The sequence below is a fragment of the Oncorhynchus masou genome, chromosome 23 (genome assembly GCF_036934945.1).
Source record: "Oncorhynchus masou masou isolate Uvic2021 chromosome 23, UVic_Omas_1.1, whole genome shotgun sequence".
NCBI classification, from domain to species: domain Eukaryota; kingdom Metazoa; phylum Chordata; class Actinopteri; order Salmoniformes; family Salmonidae; genus Oncorhynchus; species Oncorhynchus masou.
The window spans coordinates 42,654,555-42,677,558 of record NC_088234.1 but is presented as its reverse complement, the minus strand read 5'-3'; the positions used below and the strand labels follow the sequence as shown (position 1 = coordinate 42,677,558).

Sequence of the window (23,004 nt, the reverse complement as noted above, 5' to 3'; positions counted from 1 at the left end):
CCATCAAGTAGATGCTTTTGATTACCGATGAAGTGGGTGTCATCTGTCCGTCCGTCCATCCATCTGCATGTCTTTCTCTCGGTCCATTCGTCCGACTTCTGTCTGTTTTTAGGCCTGTGTTTATGGGGTGGCTGCCATCCTATGGGCCACGGCCAAGTTCAACCTGTCAGCCAATCAGAAGCTGGCTATGCCCAGGAAGTTGAAGATGCTGCTGCTGGAGATGGCCAAGAGGACGCCCATCGAAAGACCTTCCATTGTCGTAGCTAAAAAGGTAGTCATAGCTTCAGCTCTCAACCACTCCAGTGAAAGCACATTCATATATTCTTCTTTTGATCAATGTTTTAGTAGCATTAATTACATATGTAACAGCATTTTTAATAGACGCAATGGTGACATAATATATTGTGAATGAATGAGCAAAGTTTCTTTACTGTAAAGTGTGTTGCAATTTGAAATTCACTTTAAATGAAGTTTTATTTGAATGAATAAATGAATGCATGAATGAATGTATCTTAGGTGCTAAGGTATAACATTTTAATTTATCATGTTTCTGCTGTTACAGAGCTGTCGGGATTATCTATCACGCCTAGGAACGAACGCTGAGACAGTGTGGACGAATCTGATCAACAGAGTCCACCCGGTACCACTCCACTGTACCACTGTAGCTACTGTTTGGCAGGGGTAGTGAGAAACATACTGCCCCTCAGAGTGAAAGGGAGGACACATTGCTATTCCATTATTGTCTGTCGAGGATAACTTCCTCCCTTACCTTTCAGCCACTCACAAAGGACATTGATGCAGAGGATCAGAATGGATTGGACAGTAGAGTAAACTCAAGTCAGGAATCAACACGTATCAAGAGTGGTACGATTACTTCATCTTTTCAGACATTATGTTCAAGCGATTTTGTTGACCTTGCATCTACATACAGATTTGTGATCATCAAATGGCATTGATGTTGTAACTGAGATTGTTGTAACTGTGTGTAGGGTTTGTGCCCATGGCCACTGAGAGCCGATTGGCTCCTGTACCTGGCCCTGTTCCCCATAGCTATCCAATTAATGGAGCCCCCCAGCTTCCAGAGGCCTTCACTTCCCTTGCCACACACTTCAACCCCATCATCCTTACCAGGGAGGGGGACACTGAGGAAACTCCCCTTCCTGCTTCAGACATTGAGGAGTAAGCAGTATGCCTTCATTCAATGGAGATAAGATACCAGTCAAGGAATTATTTCACACACCACTGATGTTTTTGCAAGTTGGAGCTTACCATAGTTGCTTTATTGATTGTGGCAGAGATGTCATTGAATGTTAGCACTGATTTCAAGAATGCATTTTTAATTATCACAATTTTGTGTTGCAGGGCTATAAGTGAAGTCGCAAGAGGCAATGACATCGAGCCTGTGCAAGAGGCTAAGGACCGAGACACCCCCTCACACCTTGAGGACCTACCCCTACCTCAGTCAGATAGAGACCTACAGGACAACGGACAGGACAGCCCTGCCAATCAAAGGAGCGTGGTCACACGCATCCTTTCCTCCACTGCCTCAAGCGGCAGGACATTGGTCAACTCTCCACCTCCCACCTCCCCCAAACTCAGCAACCAGAGGACTCCCGTTTCCAACCACCCACTCCCTCCTTCGACCACCCAATTGTCTTCGTCTTCCTCTTGCCAATCGTCATCCTGCTCTCATCTGACTGGTGGTGGTGTTTTCAACAACTTCCTATTGCGTCAGGACCCTTTAGCAGGGCACTTAACCCTGGTGCCAGTGCAGATAACAGTCCCTGAGTCCCTCCATGGTCTGGAGCTCAATCTGCCCCTGACCTCAAGCTCCAGCTACCTCCAGGGTCAACCCACACATCCACGGAGCCCTAGAGACCATCTGACCCCTGGCCAGGGAGCTGAACCTCTTTTGGAATGCCTTAATGGCAGACCCTCGGACCCCAAAGCGTCCATGCCCCATCCCCACAATGGAGAAGGAGGTCCAAGGACAGGAGAAGGTGAGGGTGAACACCTATCAGAGTCCCATGGACCCCCTCAGGGAGACTCACTTCCTCCCCCCTGATGAACCCTTCCCTACAAGAGGTTATTGGCCTACTCAGGGCAGACTTTGCCTTTGATGGCTATCTGGAGAATGGTGTAGAGGATCTAGCAATGGGTAAGTAACATGAAGATTGATATTCATTCTCATGTAGCCTATGGCCCCAGATCTGTTTTGACAACTTCTACAGTTCTTCACACCAGTTGGTAAGACCACACAAACAGATATGGCACCAGGCTAGTAGCCCTATTCTCCCTGTTTTTCACCCGACTGAATTTAGTTAGGATAATTGCTTTATGGAGAGATGGAGAAAAGAGAAATTATATTTGTCACATTCGCCAATTTCAACAGGTGTAGACCTTAGTGAAATGCTTACTTACAAGACCTTAACCAGCAATGCAGTTCTAAGAAAATACAACAACAAAAAAGTAAGAAATGAAAGTAACAAATAAGCAGTAAAATAACAATAGCGAGGTGATATACAGGGGCTACTGGTACAGAGTCAATGTGTGGGGGCACTGATTAGTCGAGGTAATTTAGGTAATATGTACGTGTAGGTAGAGTTATTAAAGTGTCTTTGACAATTTTTAGTCCACAATCATCTCCTTTGTCTTGATCAAGTTGAGGGAGAGGTTGTTGTCCTTGTACCACGTGGTCAGGTCTCTGACCCCCTTCCTATAGGCTGTCTCATTGTTGTCGGTGATTAGGCCTACCATTGTTGTGTCATTGGCAAACTTAATGATGTTGTTGGAGTAATGCCTGGCCGTGCAGTCATGAGTGAACAGGGAGTACAGGAGGGGACTGAGCACGCACTCCTGAGGGGCCCCAGTGTTGAGGATCAGCGTGGCGGATGTGTTGTTACCTACCCTTACCACCTGGGGGTGGCCTGTCAGGAAGTCCAGTTGCAGAGGGAGGTGTTTAGTCCTAGTGTCCTTAGCGTAGTGATGAGCTTTGAGGGCCCTATGGTGTTGAATGCTGATCTGTAGTCAGTGAATAGCATTCTCACATAGGTGTTCCTTTTGTCCAGGTGGGAAAGGGCAGTGTGGAGTGCAATAGAGATTGTATCTTCTGTGGATCTGTTGGGGGCGGTATGCAAATTGGAGTGGGTCTAGAGTTTCTGGGATAATTGTGTTGATGTGTACCATGACCAGCCTTTCAAAGCACTTCATGGCTACAGACGTGAGTGCTATGGGTCAGTAGTAATTTAGGCAGGTTACCTTAGTGTTCATGGGCACAGGGACTATGGTGGTCTGCTTGAAACATGTTGGTATTACAGACTGACAGGGTGAGGTCGAAAATGTCAGTGAAGACACCTGCCAGTTGGCCAGCGCATGCTCGGCGTACACGTCCTGTTAATCCGTCTGGCCCTGCAGGCTTGTGAATGTTGACCTGTTTAAAAGATTTACTCACATCGGCTGCGGAGAGCGTGATCACACAGTCGTCCGGAACAGCTGATTCTCTCATGCATGTTTCAGTCTTACTTGCCCTGAAGCGAGCATAGAATTTATTTAGCTCGTCTGGTAGGCTCCTGTCACTGAGCAGCTCTCGGCTGTGCATCCCTTTGTCGTCTGTAATAGTTTGCAAGCCCTACCATTTCCGAGCCTGTGTAGTACGATTTGATCTTAGTCCTGAATTGACGCTTTGCCTGTTTTGATGGTTTGTAAGAGGGCATAACGGGATTTATAATAAGCTTCCGGGTTAGTCACACTCCTTGAAGTGGCAGCTCTACCCTTTAGGTGTGAATGTTGCATGTAATCCATGGCTTCTGGTATGTGCGTGGGACGACGTCATCGATGCACTTATTGATGCACTTATTGATGCACTTATTGATGAAGACAGTGACTGATGTTTTTTAATTTTGTCTTTATTTTACTAGGCAAGTCAGTTAAGAACAAATTCTTATTTTCAATGACGGCCTAGGAACAGTGGGTTAACTGCCTGTTCAGGGGCAGAACGACAGATTTGTACCTTGTCAGCTCAGGGGTTTGAACTCGGTTGCGAGTTCAAACCTTCCGGTTACTAGTCCAACGTTCTAACCACTAGGCTACCCTGCCGCCCCCGTGGTTTACTCCTCATTGCCATCAGAAGAATTTTCCAGTCTGTGCTAGCAAAACAGTCCTGTAGTTTAGCATCTGCTTTATCTGACCACTTTTATAGACCGACTCACTGATACTTCTTGCTTAGATTTGCCAAATGGAGGGCGAGGGAGAGCATTGTACAAGTCTCTGTGTGTGGAGTAAAGGTGGTCTTGAGTTTGTTTTTCCCCCCTCTGGTTGCACATTTAACATGCTGATATAAATGAGGTAAAACTGATTTAAGTTTCCCTGTATTAAAGTCCCCGGCCACTTGGAGCGCCACCTCTGGATGAGCGTTTTTCTGTTTGCTTATGGCTGTATACAGCTCATTGAGTAAGGTCTTAGTGCCAGCATCGGTATGTATACAGATAGTGTGGTCTACAGCTTATCAAGAGATACGCTAACTCATGCGAGCAAAATCTTGAGATTTCCTTATATTGTGCACCAGCTATTTACAAATATACATAGGCCGCCACCCCATGTCTTACCAGAGGCTGCTGTTCTATCCTGCCGCCAGCTGTATGTTAATAATGTCGTCATTCAGCCACGACTCGGTGAAACATAAAATATTACGGTTTTTAATGTACCGTTGGTAGGATATACTGTACGTGCTTTTAGTTAGTCCCATTTATTTTCCAGCAATTGAAATTTGGTTAACAGTACGGATGGCAAAGACAGATTAGTTACTTGTCGCCTGATTCTCACAAGGCACTCCGATCTCTCTCCGCAAAAGCTCTGTTTTTTTTTCTCCAGCGAATGACGGGGATGTGGGCCTGTTCGGGTGTTTGGATTATATCCTTCCTGTTCGACTCATTAAAGAAAAATGATTAGTCCAATTCAAGATGAGTAATCGCTGTTCTGATGTCCAGAAGCTTTTTTCGGTCATAAGAGACGATAGCAGCAACATTATCTACAAAAAAAGTTAAGCGATGCAGGGAAAAAACAGCACGGTTGGTTAAGAGCCAATAAAATGGAAGCCATCATCTCCGGCGACCATCATGCGAGTTGTCATTAAAGAGTATGGTGTCTGGTGTGAACTTGTATGACAAGCTTTCTGTCTAAAAAAAACTGTCATTGATGTACTGTCTCATGTTTATGTGTTTGAAGGGGAGTATTTCCTGTCTCTGAAGGACCTACAGTACCAGACATTCTGCAATGTTGTGAAAGAGAAATTCTGTGACCTTTACTGGGATGAGGACTTATTGGGAGTGCTCCACTGTGTGGTCAACTACAACCAATTATCTCTGTGAGTATGTCAGTGATTACCTTTTCATTGGCGATCCAAACACAGGGTCTTTTCTCAATAACAGAAGCCTAACAGAAGATAAATGATACAATTGAAAAAAGATTTACACTTTTAATTATATATAGACGGAATGCATGAGGTAAATTAGGTAACGTTAGCAAGTTAGCTAGGTAACGTTAGCTAGCAGGGATCTTAGCTAGCCAGTTCAAGTTGGAACATTATTAAAAGCAAGCTGGCTACATCCTATCAAACGTGAACTGCCAATGAATAGGCTACAGTTAGCAAATATGGCATGATAGCCATTCGAGATCCCTCCACCTTGCAGTTAAAGAAGCTAGCTTGTTAACGTTAACAATGCAAATATTCCTCTGACATTACACATTAGTGAGAGGCTTTGTCTTTCACTAGTTACATCACAGTATCATAGCTAGCCTGGCTCGCTAGCATTATGAAATAATGTAGCTAGCATAACCAACATTTACTCACCAGTCACCCACAACACCAATCTCAGGTTTGAAGGTTGACGGCACGCAGAACTATTAGCTAGCTTTGGATGTAATTGATATCCTGGCGATCTGCACAAGATTGTTGAACAACTTTATGGAGGCCCATTTTAACTAGAGCATTTCTTGAGCAATATGTGCATTGCACATCAAGCTATTGCCAAAGATAATGGCATGGGAAGTAACCACACCATGTTGTTTTGAGAAGACTGCTTCTCTTTGCATAATATTGTTTACCCGCAAGTCAAATTATCTCATGAAAGTTTGTAATTTCTGTGGGGGGGATGCCATTAACAATTGTGATTACCTTTGTGCAAAGGAAGGAAGCGAAGTCTTGGCCAAACCCCTCCCCTCTGCTAATTTCACCTGTGTTTATCATGGCCAAAAAGCACATTTTTGTTTTTAGATTATTATTTTTTACAATACAGACAATTGTGACTTTGTGGCTGCAGAATCTAGTGGAAGCAGTTTCTTCCTCACACTGGCTTGAAAATCACTGCACCAGTTTAAGCACCAATTTTGCCCTATTCTGATTCATCAAATAATCAACCAACAAAACCCCAAAACCAGGAACTACTTCTGCTCGTAATCACATAATTCTACTTGAGCCTTGACAGATTCTCGCCATTGTATCGGTCCACAGGAATCAATCCATGACAAATTACTCCATGCATGACAAGTCTCCCTAGGCATTACCACCATGTGTTAATGTGTTAATTATAATCCAAACCCAACCTTTGTCACAATTTACACAAACATACTTCTTTTTTTTAAACGCTGTTTTAGACGAGACCGACTTTATGACCGAAATTATCCTATTTACACTTTGTAGTCAATTTTGACCCTAAAATAATTGTTTTGGACTCATATCGATTCCATATACACCATTTTCAAAAAGAGCAGTTGCTTTTTCGATTCAGGTACTCTTTAATTTACGCCGTTAAACTAAAAATAATGCCTTCATAAAACTGTCTTTAGCTGAAAGGGCTGTCAATACTATAAGAAGGATTTAGTTCTCCTTAAAAGTATTTTCCGTCAACAAGCTTAGTTTGTCTCTCTGAGCAGGGGAAAAGCCCAAAATTGGCAGTGTTTGTGTTCAGAATGTTAATTTCTCTCACGTGAGTCCTCAACAACTCATAGGCACTTTAGATGCTACAACCACTCCCCCTTACACACACATGCATGCACACTCCATTCATAAATCAGCATTCACAGAAGATGCACTTCAGATACACACTTCCACTGGCTCTGGCTTTCTCCAGCAAGTTTTTTGTTTGTCTCGGGAATATTGGCTTGGCACCATTAATGAGCTACTTATGGTTCTTCCTGCCTAACAGAGTCATAAGGATCCTTGAGGAGTGTTCATGAATGAAGGAAAAGGTGAAATGACTCACCCCTTTTGTTCCTACTTATGCAGACCAAGACAGATGGAGGGGCACATGAGTGTGGTGAGGAGATGTGCAGCTTGTCAGTTTACTTAGATACTTTTTCATCTCATGGTTGCCGTGCTCTTAACGGCTGGGGCAGTGTGTTGAGATCATTGTTCATCTTCTGTGGTGATGATACAGACCGAGATCACAGCCTTGGACAGACAGACAAACAATGCTCTGAGTGGAGATTTTAGACTGTGAACTGGAGTAGCCTTTCACTGCTAGGGCAGCTTATTGGAAAGATGACGCCGGAAGGGTTGGCTGCCGTTTTATGGGCTCTTAACCAACCGTGTTATTTATTTATTTTAATTTTTTTGCATTATTTGTAACTTATTTTGTACATGATGTTGCTGCTACCATCTCTTATGACCGAAAAGAGCTTCTGGACATCAGAACAGCGATTACTCACCTCGAATTGGACTAATAATTTTTCTTTAATGAGTCGGATGGGAAGGATATACTCCAAACACCCGAACAGGCCCTCATCCCCGTCATTCGCTGGAGAAAGAACAGAGATTTTGAGGAAAGAGATCGAAGTGCCTTGTGAGGATCAGGCGACGAGTGGCTAATCTGCCTTTGCCATCCGTCCTGCTGAAAGCACGTATATCCTACCAATGGGACATTAAAAACTGTAATATCTTATGTTTCACCGAGTCGTGGCTGAACGACAACATTAATAACATACAGCTGCCGTGTTATACACTATCAGCAGGATAGAACAGCAGTCTCTGGTAAGACACAGGGTGGGGGCCTATGCATATTTGTAAACAGCAGCTGGTGCACGATATTGAAGAAAGTCTCGAGGTTCTGCTCGCCTGAGGTAGAGTATCTCTTGCTAAGTTGTAGACCACACTATCTACCTAGAGAGTTTCTGTATTTTTTGTAGCTGTCTACAAACCACCACAGACCAATGCTGGCACTAAAACCTCACTCCGTGAGCTGTATACAGCCATAAATAAGCAAACAGGAAAATGCTCATCCAGAGGTGGCGCTCCTAGTGAACTTTAATGCAGGGAAACTTAAATCAGTTTCACCTAATTTCTATCAGCATGTTAAATGTGCAACCAGAGGGGGGGGTGGAACCTTTAGACCACCTTAACTCCACACACAGAGACGCGTACATAGCTCTCCCTCGCCCTTCATTTGGCAAAATCTGATTGCTTTACAAGCAAAACTTAAAGCAGGAAGCACCAGTGACTCGGTTCTATAAAAAAAGTGGTCAGATGAAGCAGATGCTAAACTACAGGACTGTTTTGCTAGCACAGACTGGAATATGTTTCCGGGATTCTTTCAGATTGCATTGAGGAGTAAACCACATCAGTCACTGCCTTCATCAATAAGTGCATCGATGCCGTCGTCCCCACAGTGACTGTACGTACATACCCCAACCAGAAGCCATGGATTACAGAAAACATTCACACTGAGCTAAAGGGTAGAGCTGCCGCTTTCAAGGAGCTATGCCCTCTGACGAACCATCAAACAGGACTAAGATCGAATCATACAACAAATGCTCCGACGCTTAGACTACAAAGGGAAGTGCAAAACAACGCCGTATTCAAAAAATGTCAATTTAAACTATTATACAAAATTCTTGCAACCAATAGAATGTTATATATATTATTATATATAGCAGAGTCATTAGATTATGATTTATTTTGGTACTGTCCATATGTAGTTCGTTTTTGGTCACAGGTCCAGGAATGGCTGAAGAATTGCAACATTTACCTAGAACTAACGCTGCAGATAGCAATACTGGGTGATTTGAAAAGTCATAAATCAATCAATAATATAATAATTATTTTAACAAAAATATTTATTTAATTTAAAATCTGTAGAAGCTATGAGAATAGAAAGGTTCAGTACTTTTGAAGCAGATCCACAGATGATGCAATCTCTATTGCGCTCCACTCTGTCCTTTCACTCCTGGACAAAAGGAACACCCATGTGAGAATGCTATTCATTGACTACAGCGTTCAACATCATAATGTCCTCAAAGCTCATCACGTAGGGGCCTCTGCCAGATGGTAAGGGTAGATAACACATCCGCCACGCTGATCCTTAACGCGGAGGCCCCTCAGGGGTGCGTGCTCAGTCCCCTCCTGTATTCCCTGTTCACTCATGACTGCACAAACTGGCATGACTCCAACACCATCATTAAGTTTACCGATGACACAACAGTGGTAGGCCTGACCATCGACAACGATGAAACGGCCTATAGAGAGGAGGTCAGAGACCTGACCATGTGGTACAAGGACAACAACCTCTCCCTCAACTTGATCAAGACAAATGAGATGATTGTGGAAGAAAGGAAAATGAGGGCCGAGCACACCCTCAATCTCGTCGACGGGGCTGTAGTGGAGCAGGTTGAGAGCTTCATGTTCCTTGGTGTCCCCATAACCAACAAACAAACATGTTCCAAGCACACCAAGACAGTCGTGAAGAGGGCACGACAAAATCTATTTCCCCTCAGGAGACTCAAAAGATTTGGCATGGCTCCTCAGATCCTCGAAAGGTTTTACAGCTGCACCATCGAGAGCATCCTGACGAGTTGCATCATTGCCTGGTATGGAAACGTCTCAGCTTCTGACCACAAGGCACTACAGAGGGTAGTGCGTACAACCCAGTACATCACCGGGGCCAAGCTTCCTGCCATCCAGGACCTCCATACCAGGCGGTGTCAGAGGAAGGCCCTAAAAACCACCCTAGTCATAGACTGTTCTCTCTGCTGTCACACGGCAAGCAGTACCGGGGCACCAAGTTTAGGTCCAAAAGACTCCTTAACAGCTTCTACCCCCAAACCATAAGACTCCTGAACATCTATCAAATGCTCCCCCCCTTCTACACTGCTGCTCCCCTCTGTTCTTATCTATGCATAGTTACTTTAACTCTACCTACATGTACATATTACCTTAACACCAGTGCCCCCACACATTGACTATGTACTGGTACCCCCTGTATATAGCCCTGCTATTGTTATTTACTGCTGCTCTTTAATTATGTTATTTTTATCACTTACTTTTGTTAGGTATTTTCTTAACTGCATTGTTGGTTAAGTGCTTGTAAGTAAGCATTTCACTATAAGGTTGTATTTGGAGCATATGACAATACATTTTGATTTGGTGCTGGAACACTAGGCTTTGGATACAAACAGAACAACTCTGCTTTGGATACAAACCGTTTTGGACCACTCAACCCCAGCAGTCAGATGCTAAGGAGCCACTAAGGATTGTTTTTTTTCAAGCTAATTATTGATTGTTTTGTTCTGATTAATTAATTTATGTTGGCCTACTTAATTGTTTTAATTATGCCTGTTAGGAGTGGGCTTGTTTCAATTATCTGTCTAGATTTCTCATATGATTATTTGTCTGAACTGTCAGTTGCTGTGTTTTCGTATTGACAGAGTTGTTATTCCCGCTATTTAGTTTGCATTGTTTATGTTGTGTCTAATTACTGTCTGATGTTTCAATTACTTTTCAGTCTGAGCTCTTATAGTCTGCGTTCCAATTTATTGAATTAGTGTGTTTTTGTCTGTGTTTGTCTAGTGGTCGGTGTGTGGCTGTGATGTTTGTGACTTGCTGTGACTGTTGTTTTGTGTTTACTCTCTCCCTCTGGCTGCTGATGTGCCATATTTAGAGGCTCTAATGAACAGTCTCCATCAAAGCCATGGCAAAGGGCAGCCACCTCACTCCTGAGTGCTTCCAGCTGTATAGCAGAGGAGAGGGAGGCACTGCGGTGTGGTCATGTCGACCTGAACGGCAACCTGCACCACAGTGGACCTGTAGCTTCAGACGCGTGGGAGAGATTTGAGAGACACCAGAGGGCCCTGTCTGCACTCAGAGAAACAGAGACTAGACCTGAACATAAAGATACTGAATCAGAGAAGGGTCAACATCATGTCTGCCCAGGTAGGAAAGGAAATACTGTAACTTTACAACTGTCATCACTGTTAACATTACTTCAATCACTCGTCTCTGTTACCATTACTTCACAACTGAAGGGGGTGTGAGGATGGGGTGCTGTGGGATTATTTAAGATAAGCTTTGAGTCTCCAGAGTGGCGCATCGGTCAAAGGCCCTGCATCGCAGTGTTGTGGCTTCACTACAGCCCAGGGTTTGATCCTGGGTTTTGGCATAACCAGCCATGACCTGGGAGTCAATCAATCAATTGTATTTATAAAGCCCTTCTTACATCAGCTGATGTCACAAAGTGCTGTACAGAAACCCAGCCTAAAACCCCAAACAGCAAGCAATGCAGGTGTAGATGCACGGTGACTAGGAAAAACTCCCTAGGAAGAAACTTAAGAGGAACCAGGCTGTGAGGGGTGGCCAGTCCTCTTCTGGCTGTGCCGAGTGGAGATTATAACAGAACATGACCAAGATATTCAAATGTTCATAGATGACCAGCAGGGTTAAATAATAATAAACACAGTGGTTGTAGAGGGTGCAAGAGGTCACCACCTCCGGAGTAAATGTCAGTTGGCTTTTCATAGCCGATCATTCAGAGTATCACTACCGCTCCTGCTATCTCTAGAGTGTTGAAAACAGCAGGTCTGGGACAAGGTAGCACATCCGGTGAACAGGCCAGGGTTCCATAGCCGCAGGCAGAACAGTTGAAACTGGAGCAGCAGCACGACCAGGTGGACTGGGGACAGCAAGGAGTCATCAGGCCAGGTAGTCCTGAGGTATGGTCCTTGGGCTCAGGTGCTCTGAGAGAAAGAAAGAGAGAATTAGAGAGGATTAGAGAGAGCATACTTAAATTCACACACGACACAGGATAAGACAGGAGAAATACTCCAGATATAACAGACTGACCCTAGCCCCTCTACACAAACTATTGCAGCATAAATACTGGAGGCTGAGACAGGAGGTATCAGGAGACACTGTGGCCCCATCTGACTATAACCCACGGGCCAAACAGGCAGGATATAACCCCACCCACTTTGCCAAAGCACAGCCCCACATCACTAGAGGGAACCACCAATTTACTATCCTGAGACAAGGCCGAGTATAGCCCACTAAGATCTCCCTCATGGCAAGAACCCAAGGGGAATCTCATAGGGCGCCGCACAATTGGCCCAGTGTCGTCTGATTTAGGGGAGGGTTTGTCCGGGGGGGCTTTACTTGGCTCATCGCACTCTAGTGACTCCTTGTGGTGGGCCGGGCACCTGCAAGGTGACTACAGTCGTCAGTTGAATGGTGTTTCCTCCGACACATTGGTGCAGCTGGTTCTAGGGTTAAATGTGCGGGTGTAAAGAAGTGCGGCTTGGTGGGTCATGTTTCGGAGGACGCATGACTCGACCTTCGCCTCTCCCGAGCCCGTTGGGGAGTTGCAGCGATGAGATAAGATTGTAATCACAAAATTGGGGAGGGAAAAAAAAGGGGTCAAATTACAACAACAAAAATGCTTTGAAGTAGTAGGGTTTTAGATTTGCCAGAGGTGGCACGAGACCAGAGGTGGCAGAGCGGAGTGCTCGGGTTGGGGTGTAGGGTTTGTTGAGCATAGCCTGAAGGTAAGGGAGGGGCAGTCTTGCTTCTCCATTGGATAGTACCATGATCTTGTGGTGGATGCAAACTTTGACTGGAAGCCAGTGGAGTGTGCAGGGGAGCGGTGTGACATGGGAGAACTTTGGAAGGTTGAGCACCAGGTGGGCTGCAGCGTTCCGGATAAGTTGCATGGGTTTGATGGCACAAGCGGGGAGCCCAGCCAACAGCGAGTTGCAGTAGTCCAGATGGGAGATGACAAGTGCCTCAATTAGGACATGCTCCACTTCCTGAGTAAGGTAGAATCGTACTCTACAAATATTATAAAGCATGAACCTGCAGGATTGAGTCACTGCTTTGATTTTTGCAGATAACAACAGGGTGTTGTCTAGGGTCACGCCAATGTTCTTTGCACTCTGGAAGGGGGACACCGTGGAGTTGTCAACCACAATGGAGAGGTCTTTGAGCGGCCAGGCCTTTCTCGGGAGGAAGAGCAGGTCTGTCTTGTCGAGGTTGAGCTTGAGGTGGTGGACCGACATCCAAGCTGAGATATCTGGCAGGCATGCAGAGATGTCGCCACCTGAGTGTCAGAAGGGGGGAGGAGAAAAGTAGTTGTGTGTCATCCGCATAGCAATGATATGAGAGGATGTGACAGAGACAAGTATCTTGGTGGATAGAGAGAAGAGGGCCTAGAACCGAGCCCTGGGGGGCACCAGCAGTGAGAGGACATGGTGCAAACACAGATCCTCTCCATGTCACCTGGAGCGGCCTGCCAGGTAGGATGCAATCCAAAAGTGTGTAAAGCCTGAAACGCAAAGGCCTGAGAGGGTGGAGAGGAGGGTCTGATGGTTCACAGTGTTGAAGGTAATGGATAGATTTAGGAGGATGAGAACAGGATAGAGATTTAGCTTTGGCAGTGTGGAGAGCCGCCGTCACATAGAGAAGAGCAGTCTGTTGAGTGACTCGTTTTGAAGCCCGCCTGGTTAGGGTCAAGAACATTGTTCTGAGTGAGATATCGAAAGAGTTGGTCAGAAACCGCACACTCAAGTTTTTTGGAAAGAAATACATAAGGGCTACCGGTCTGTAGTTTTTGACGTCACAGGAGTCAAGTAGGAAAGAAATTAATCGAAGGCAGACGTCAGGGCGTTGAAGTCACCAAGTACGAAGAGCATTAAGCCATCGTCAGGAAATTAGCTTACCAAGGTGTCAAGCTCATTGAGGAACTCTAAGGGCACCTGGTGGGCGATAGATGACAACAATGTTAAGCTTAAGTGGACAAGTGACCGTGACAGCATAGAATTCAAATGAGGAGATGGGCAGGTGAGACAGGAGAAAATACACATTTCCACTTAGGATAAATGAGTAACCCTGTGCCACCACTGCGACGACCAGACGCTCTCAACCTGAACTATGAGAGTAAACTTACTCCGATGACGAGAGAGCAGCTTGAGTGGCAGTGTTCTCTGTGGTTATCCATGTCTCCGTCAAGTCCAAAGGGTCAAGGGACTGAAGGGCAGCATAGGCTGAGATGAACTAGGTGTTCTTGACCGCAGATCGGCAGTCCCAAACGCTGCCCGAGACCAGGAATTCCACATGGGTTGTGCGCGCAGGGTACACTAAATTAGAAGGGTTGCAGCCAAGGGGTGGGGAGCGTCTGTAAAGCCTACAGAGGGAGGAGCGAACTAGGATAGAAAGCACACACATAGTTGCCAAAGCTACAAAATAGCAAATTGAGATTGAGAATAACTAGGTAAAATACTCAAGGGAGACAGTGGTGTGGAGCCTTCCTCTCGTAACACGTCAGATCCCTCTCTGTTTCTGCGACAATCTTAGTTTAGCGACGAGACCGCTGCTTACAGCTGCTGCTTTGAAAACAGGCGAGACTGAAGTACTAATTGCTAATTGCCTTGCAAAGGTGAAGAGCACACAAGCACACCTCCCAGTACTAATTGCTGATTGCCTAGGAGAGTTGAAACCGCTCCAATACAGCCACTGATTACCAAAACAACAACAGTCACAAATTGCCCTGCCCCTTAATCCTGGTTGATGTGTCAACAATCATCTGCAAGTTAATAGCATTCAGCAGTTCACACACTAAGTAGGCGACTGGGAAGACAGGCAGCACTTAAAGGAGATGGCCCTAGCTAGCAAAAACAAAGACAGTAATTATACTCATAATGTAGATATCAGGAGTCCTCTAGCAATATAATTTAGCACCATTACTTCACAACTGTCATCACAGTTACCATTACTTCACAACTGTTATCACTGTTACCATGACTTCACAACTGTCATCGCTGTTAGCATTATCATGATAAAATGTCTGTGAGATGACGTAGTTAGATGAAGTTGTATACTGTAGGGAGGTGTTGTGACAAATCCAGCAGTTGAATCAAGTTGTTAGGAGAATGATTGGCGGTTGGATTAAGTTGTTAAGAGCACAGTTTATTCAAGATGGCTCAAATCACACTGTGATGTTACAATGATCTCCTCAGCTGGAGAGAGTTGTTGTGGAAACAGGCACAGGCACAGGCACTTCCTTTCCATCTACACGCGCCAATACATACAATTAGCATAATGCACACTCAAACAGACGCCTAAAGACCCATTGGTAACAGACACTGCACACTTGCACACACCTTCAGTTTCACACAAAATACTTTGTGAGATGATAAATCAGAGCAACAATAGTCTGCTCACACTGGAAGGCGGAGGATGCCTGGGATGCAGAATCAAACAATATAACAAGGTTAGCGTTTAACAGCATACCATATAACAAATTTAATAGAGCCTTTCACCAAAAGCAAGCTTCAGCCTTGCGAGAATTCCACCTCTCAAATTCTCTGCACACGCAGATGTGTGCATGAACACACACACGAACACACATACGGACTACCTGACCCATCCATTTTCTCTCTCTTCCTGCTCTGCCATGTTTCCTGGTCCAGGATTGAGAGCTGCTGAGTGTTTGGTTAAGGGGGCTATGGAGAGTGCCGAGCATCCAGTGGGGGGCGGCGATGAAAGCCCCCCTGAAGCTGACTCTCTATGGGGGACGGACGAGCCACTGAGGGTGGGACCCCGAGGCCAGATGAGCCCTGACTGCTGCGAGGACATGGAGGACACAGAATCTCTGGTGTCTCATTGTCTCCTCTCCCCCAGCTCAGGAGCAGAGGAGTCCAGCCACAGCCACAGCCCAGCCTGGGCCCTGGCCTTCTATGGAGGGGACTGTTTTAGTCAGGATGTGGTGGAATATGCTAGGAACTTGGGACAGCATAGTGAGTCCCCGTGCCTGGAGCTGAAAACACAGGTGGGTAACCTGTGAGGAAAAACTATTGAGCTTAAATATCATAGACTAGCTATGAGTGATGACAGACCATACAGATACCATGGTCTCAACGTTTGGAATAGTGATTTTTTTTTGTAAATGTGTAAATATGTGACTCTCATTTTAGAAGACGTGGTAAATGTATACTGTCTGATACTTCAAAGATTCAACATGATTAGTTACTACTTTCTACCAAATGGTACATAATGAAAAAGTTACATGCATCTGAAATAAAAAATAATTCGTTTTTATATCATAATTATGTGAATATCTATATAAATGCCAGAAAAACAAGCAGACTAAAATAAAGCGAAGTCATGTTTAATGTTTAAGGCAAGTAGTGTCATTGCCTAAGGCTGGTCTAATTCTACTGTTCAACATTCACTTAATGCTCACTATATTCAAAGGACTCCTCTCTCTTTAAAATGGATTTTATCCAGGTAGTGTTTGTTGCATTGCAGCCAATGATGAAGCTGTATTCATTTCATTATGGCATCACGGTAATGCCAATTACATAGGAGTGGCACTTTTGATATAAAGCATGCACTTTCTATTAGTCTCATTTAAAATGAATGGATTGAATGATGACCTATCGTAGTCTGAGCATGCACAAAATAGTATCATTGACATAATTTACTATGAATAATTAACTAATTTACTAATGAATAATTAATTGGTAATTACACTTTCAGTCAAACTCCATGTTTGGATAATTGCATGCATTTCATGAAAAAGCTATGAGATTATTAGATAAAAACCAAGCAAAACAACATTATTAGCTGAAGCAAATCAGCATATAATCATGATTTGAGGCGAATAGGAAGAGAGTTGGAGGTTTTAGAGTAATTGGCACGTTATTTTCTCCATATCTACCCTTCGACATAAAAGTCATTATCATGTGTAATAGAATATTGATGGTATGTCCTCTCTGTATGCTTTGATGGTAATTATGTACGTTTTTACCTGCTCCTTCAGTGGAATAGTCTGACCTTAATAGACCGACTGCCTTTGAAAAGCAACAAATCCCTTTGAAAACGGCCTATGTGGCATCGATATGAGTCCGAAAGTTATTCTAGTGTCAAAATGTACTACAAAGTGTAAATAGTCAGTCATCAAGTCAGTCTTGTCTAAAATGGAGTTTGAAAAATCTGTGCGTCACAACGGGTAAATGAAGGTTGGTTTTGATTTGACGATGTCCATTTGCCCACTAACATGGGGGTGAACAGCGGTGTTGTTTGCTCTCTATCAAATTGCATAGACAGTGAGGCAGACCAGCCCGGCAGCTCCGACTTTGTTTACATAAGACAAGTCACACATATATTTACTTCAGAAATAAGAGCACCAAAATCCTTAATGTAAACTTGTGCAAGTAAAACATCCTCTGCAAAAACGTCAAAATTAATTACAGATTTATTGAGTGACATTAGATTCATTTTGTTGATTTTGATGATGTGAAATAGGCTTATGCGTCTACGGTGTCTCATGGGAAAAAAACATAATTAACCAAACGCGGAATCGGTCAGGAAACACACCTCCAAGACTGAAATCTTGTTTTTCGAATGAGCAACATATAAACATGCGTGCTAATCAGCGTGTTCAGTGGCTCTTTAAGAGCCATGGGTCCATATTGGTGTTATATTCTACTCTAACGCCCTGTTTCCATAGGCACTTTGAAGTTAACCCGGGTTGGGCTAGTCTTGGATGGCTAGATCGAATTATGTTTCCACCACAGCCTTCAGAAACGAGAAATTACGTCATGTTGCTAGGTAACCAATATGTGACTGCAGCTGGTTTCACAAATGTTGCTAGCTAGCTTTTAATTCCCTCTAGCCATGCTGTAACTAACATTACCCCATACTCATGCCAGTGAGACTCAGAGCCATGTATTTAGCTTGCTAACATTAGCTAGCTAAAAGGTATAGTCACTAGCGTAACAGGCCTGCTAGCTAGCTTAATTCCTACCTTGCCACTGCTTTGGCTATTAGCTAGCTAGCTAACCAAGCAAACCAGACAGGTTTGATTTAATGTAGCTTTCAATACGACCTGGCCTGCTAAAACTCCTGCTAGCCCACATTAGCTAGCTAACTAGCTTGCTTCAACTCTGATTTGCTCGCTAACGTTAGGTAGCTAGTATTCGAGGGCTGACTGTTCTCATAAAAGTTTGTGTATTGCAGAAATGTATGAAGGGTCCAGCTATGGTGGTAATTCGTGTAATGTCTGATTACTGCAGTACTGATTGTCCATGTGCTAGCTACCAGCAAGAAGCCCAGATGAGCAAGCTAAAAGTTGTCAGCACCCAGTAGTGATCAGGCGGACTGTGTTAAATATTTAGGAATACATCTCTCAAAAAAACACTTAGTCAGACAACATTTTAATTTCTCCCCTAAAATTAAGAGAACTAAAACTATATTTAATAATTGGCTACAAAGAGATCTTTCTATACTTGGCATATACTTGGCATAGTCACCAACCTGAATTTGAATCGAGCTGGCACCGGTTATGAAACTGGGCTGCGCTGGTCTGGGGTTCCCTCGACTCAGCTTGATTTTGAGAATTCCATTCGAGCCAGCTCTAATTTGGCCTTATTTTTAAGTGTCAGTGGAAACGGGGCTTAAAAGGCTCTTTGTGTACTGTATATACACCTTTGGCAAAATGGTTAATAATGGGTTCTTCGGCTATCCCTGCTACGACAACATTTACACCCAACGAAAAACCGAACCTTTGGGGAAAAGGTTCAACCTGTGAACAAAAAATAAGGGTTCCTCCAGGGATAGCCAAAGAACTCTTGACAGTTCTAAAGTGTACGATCTGAATGGCTTGGTGTCTACTTTGTTTTATGTATTAAATGTTCTACTTGTAGGAGCTTCAACAGCAGCTTATCCTCTTGATACTACCCATCCCGGATCCGGGATCATGAATACAGCCTCAGGCTCATTAGCATAACGCAACGTTAACGATTTCTGAAAATCGCAAATGAAATGAATATAATATGCCTGCTCTCAAGCTTAGCCTTTTCTTAACACTGTCATCTCAGATTTTCAAAATATGCTTTTGAACCATAGCAAATCAAGCATTTGTGTAAGAGTATTGCAAGCTAGCTTAGCATTTTGCGTAGCATTTAGCACGCAACATTTTCACAAAAACCAGATAACCAAATAAATAAAATAATTTACCTTTGAAGAGCTTCGGATGTTTTCAATGAGGAGACTCTCAGTTACATAGCAAATGTTCAGTTTTTCCTGAAAGAATCTTTGTGTAGGAGAAATCGCTCTGTTTTGTACATCACATTTGGCTACCGAAACGAACCGAAAATTCAGTCACCAAAACGTCAAACTTTTTCCGAATTAACTCCATAATATCGACCGAAACATGGCAAACGTTGTTTAGAATCAATCCTCAAGGTGTTTTTTCACATATCTCTTCATTGATATGCCGTTCGTGGAAGCCTGCTTTCCCCTCAGAATCCCATGGAAAAATACCAGCAGCTGAAAATGACGCACCAATTTCGACGGAGGACACCGGGCAGACACCTGGAAAATGTAGTCTCTTATGGTCAATCTTCCAATGATATGCCTACAAATACGTCACAATGCTGAAGACACCTTGGGGAAACGATAGATAGGGCAGGCTCATTCCTCTCGCATTCACAGCCATTATAAGGAGACAATGGAAAACAGAGCCTCAAAAATCCTGCTCATTTCCTGGTTGCCGTTTCATCTTGGTTTTGCCTGTAGCTCCTGTTCTAGGGCACCCACAGACAATATCTTTGCAGTTCTGGAAAATTCAGAGTGTTTTCTTTCCAATGCTATCAATTATATGCATAGTCGAGCATCTTTTTGTGACAAAATATCTTGTTTAAAACGGGAACGTTTTTCATCCAAAAATGAAATTGCGCCCCCAGAGTTTCAAGAGGTTATGATCGAGACGAAGAGTCTGAAAAAGACCAGACATTTCTACCAAAAGCTGCTCCATCAAGAGAGAAAAAACAAACGTACCAATCAATCCCTCATAACTTTTACAATTTATACTATAGGGTTTATACATAGAGAAATAAACACACCATTTCAATGTGTTTTTCTGCTGAAGGTTCGGATGCTAGATTGATGCTGTCCAAACTCAAAGTCCAGCTTGAGGAGTTGAGGTCCAAAGTGGAGTTTCTAGACTCTATAAAGAAATATCTGGAGGTGTGGACAGGTTGAACAGAAATAATCCCCAAATACTAACACAAAGCAGGCATAAAGTGCCTTCGGAAATCATTCAGACACCTTTAGTTTTTCCGCATTTTGTTACAATACAGCCTTCATCTAAATTTGATGAAATAAGACATGTTAGTCTTCAATCTACACACAATACTGTATAATGACAAAGTGAAAACAGGTTTTTAGAAATGTTTGCAATTTTATTGCAAATAAAAATGGATACCTTATTTACTTATTTTCAGACCCTTTGCTATGAGACTCGAAATTGAGCTCAGGTGCATCCTGTTTCCATTGATCATCCTTGAGATGTTTCTACAACTTGATTGGAGTCCACCTGTGGTCAATTCAATTTATTGGACATGATTTGGAAAGGCACACACCTGTCTATATTAAGGTCCCACAGTTGATAGTGCATGTCAGAGCAAAAACCAAGCCATGAGGTTGAAGGAAATGTCCATAGAGCGCATAGAGGATTGTGTCGAGACACAGCCAAACTGAGCAATTGGGGGAGAAGGACCTTGGTCAGGGAGGTGACGAAGACAGAGTTCCCCTGTGGAGAAGGACAACCATCTCTGCAGCAGTCCACAAATTAGGCCTTTATGGTAGTGACCAGACAGAAGCCACTCCTCAGTAAAAGGCAAATGACAGCCCGCTTGAAGTTTGCCAAAAGGTACCTGAAGACTCTCAGACCATGAGAAACAGGATTCCTTGGTCTGATGACACCAAGATTGAAGTCTTTGGTCTGACTGTCAAGTGTCAGGTCTGGAGGAAACCTGGCACCATCCCTACGGTGAAGCATGGTGGTGGCAGCATCATGCTGTGGGGATGTTTTTCAGCGGCAGTGACTGGGAGACTAGTCAGGATTGAGAGAAAGATGAATGGAGCAAAGTACAGAGAGAATCTTGATTCAAATCTGCTCCAGAGTGCTCAGTACCTCAGACAGGGGCCAAGGTTCACCTTCCCACAGGAAAAAAACCCTAAGCGCACAGCCATGACAACGCATGAGTGGCTTCCTGACACGTCTCTGAATGTCCTTGAGTGGCCCAGCCATTGCATGGATTTAAATCCGATCAAACATCTTTTGGAGAGACCTGAAAATAGCTGTGCAGCGACGCTTTCCATCCAACCTGACAGATCTTGAGAGGATCTGCTGAGAAAGATGGGAGAAACTCCCATAATACAAGTGTGCCAAGCTTGTAGCCTCATACCCAAGAAGACTCGAGGCCAAAGGTGCTTCAACAAAGTACTGAGTAAAGGGTCTGAATACTTAAATAAATGTGATATTTTAGTTTTTAATTGTAATAATTTTGCAAAACATTCTAAACTGTTTTTGCTTTGTCATTAAGAGATAGTGTGTGTGTGTAGCTTGATAAGGAAAAAATTATTTAATACATTTTAGAATAAGACTGTAACGTAACAAAATGTGGATAAAGTCAAGTGGTCTGAATACTTTCCGAATTGCACTGTACACTCCATATCGCAGATTGTTTGTTGGTTCTGATTGGTTGTTGGTTCAAATCATTGATTGGTTACTGGTTCTGTTGGGTTGTGGTTCATATCTCTGCCTGGTTGTTTTGGTCAGGTTCTGAGTGTGGATCAATGGGGTGTGGATGTGTCCCTCCTTCCCTCCCTGGCAGCCTCTGATCCAGGGAGCCCTCTGGATCTCCAGCCCTCAGAGGAGCCTGCCGTGTTGGGATTGGTGTCTTTGTCTGGGGCAGGGACAGGGAAGAGCAGCCTGCAGGCCGCCACACCCCTGGATTTCATGTCCTTCCTCTATGCCAGGTAACACTAACTATATAACAAGTTACAGTAAAAGGTTTAGGTTAAAATAATATTAAACCCATGAGTGTGATTAACAGTTTATTAGCAAGTATGGTTTAAATCAGAGCTTCCCTATTCCCGTTCTGGAGGGCCGAAACATTTCTGTTTTTTGTTTCTACCTTGTAGTTAATTACACTTACCTGGTGTCCCAAGTCTGCATCAGTCCCTGGTTTAAAAGGGTGAAAACCAGAGGTGTTTTGGCCCTCCTGGACCGGAATTGTAGCCTTGCAAAGCCGCCTTATCCTGCAAGCTTACATAAAATGTTGCACGGATATCGTTTTATATAAGCTTGCAGGGTCAGTTGGCTTTGAGGCTGCTGGAAGTGGGCAGCCCTGTTTTAAATGGTGGCCCTCTAGTGGTCAATGTGTTAAACTGAGCATCACAGTTTACTGTCATCATGCCTTTGATTGCTGAGAAAATGTAACGTTTAATTTATACCTACATAGGGCAAAATAAGACATGTTTGTTTATTTATATCTGTGTTCAAATGTGTTTCACTGATTTGTCCTAATTCGTTTATACCTGTTGTGTGGTGCAATCGCTTAGATATTGCATTCAACAGATACCAAACTGAACTCTTTTCTAACTCCTCCTCTGACAGAAATGCGCCATTGGAGGGTTACATCCAACAGTTCCTGTACACTTACCGCTATTTCTGTACCCCTCAAGAACTCCTTCAGTTCCTGATGGGCAAATTCACCAGTGCAGTAGCAGGGTATGTAGGCTACTGTCGCCGAAATGGAAACGGACATAAGACAAAATAGATTTTCATGCTCTTTGGATGGTGGCCTGACACCCTGTGTTTGCTTAGAAATATAATTGAAATGTCCGTTCTCGTCTGTGTTTTTTTTTGGTTTTGATTCTGTGGAATTATTGTCTGGTCT

The 23,004-nt window shown here is 43.7% G+C and overlaps 1 protein-coding gene across 1 annotated transcript in view; it reads left to right on the top strand.

Annotated features, from left to right (window-relative positions):
- The window catches only part of LOC135510869 (kinase non-catalytic C-lobe domain-containing protein 1-like), a 50,315-nt gene that overhangs the window by 13,118 nt on the left and 14,193 nt on the right, over nt 1-23,004 (top strand). Inside the window, 11 exon segments of the mRNA XM_064932168.1 lie at nt 113-271; nt 563-640; nt 777-864; nt 990-1,179; nt 1,363-2,047; nt 2,050-2,158; nt 5,224-5,362; nt 10,929-11,200; nt 15,724-16,082; nt 21,882-22,081; nt 22,722-22,835. Of these exon segments, the coding sequence (XP_064788240.1) occupies nt 113-271; nt 563-640; nt 777-864; nt 990-1,179; nt 1,363-2,047; nt 2,050-2,158; nt 5,224-5,362; nt 10,929-11,200; nt 15,724-16,082; nt 21,882-22,081; nt 22,722-22,835 (2,393 nt within the window).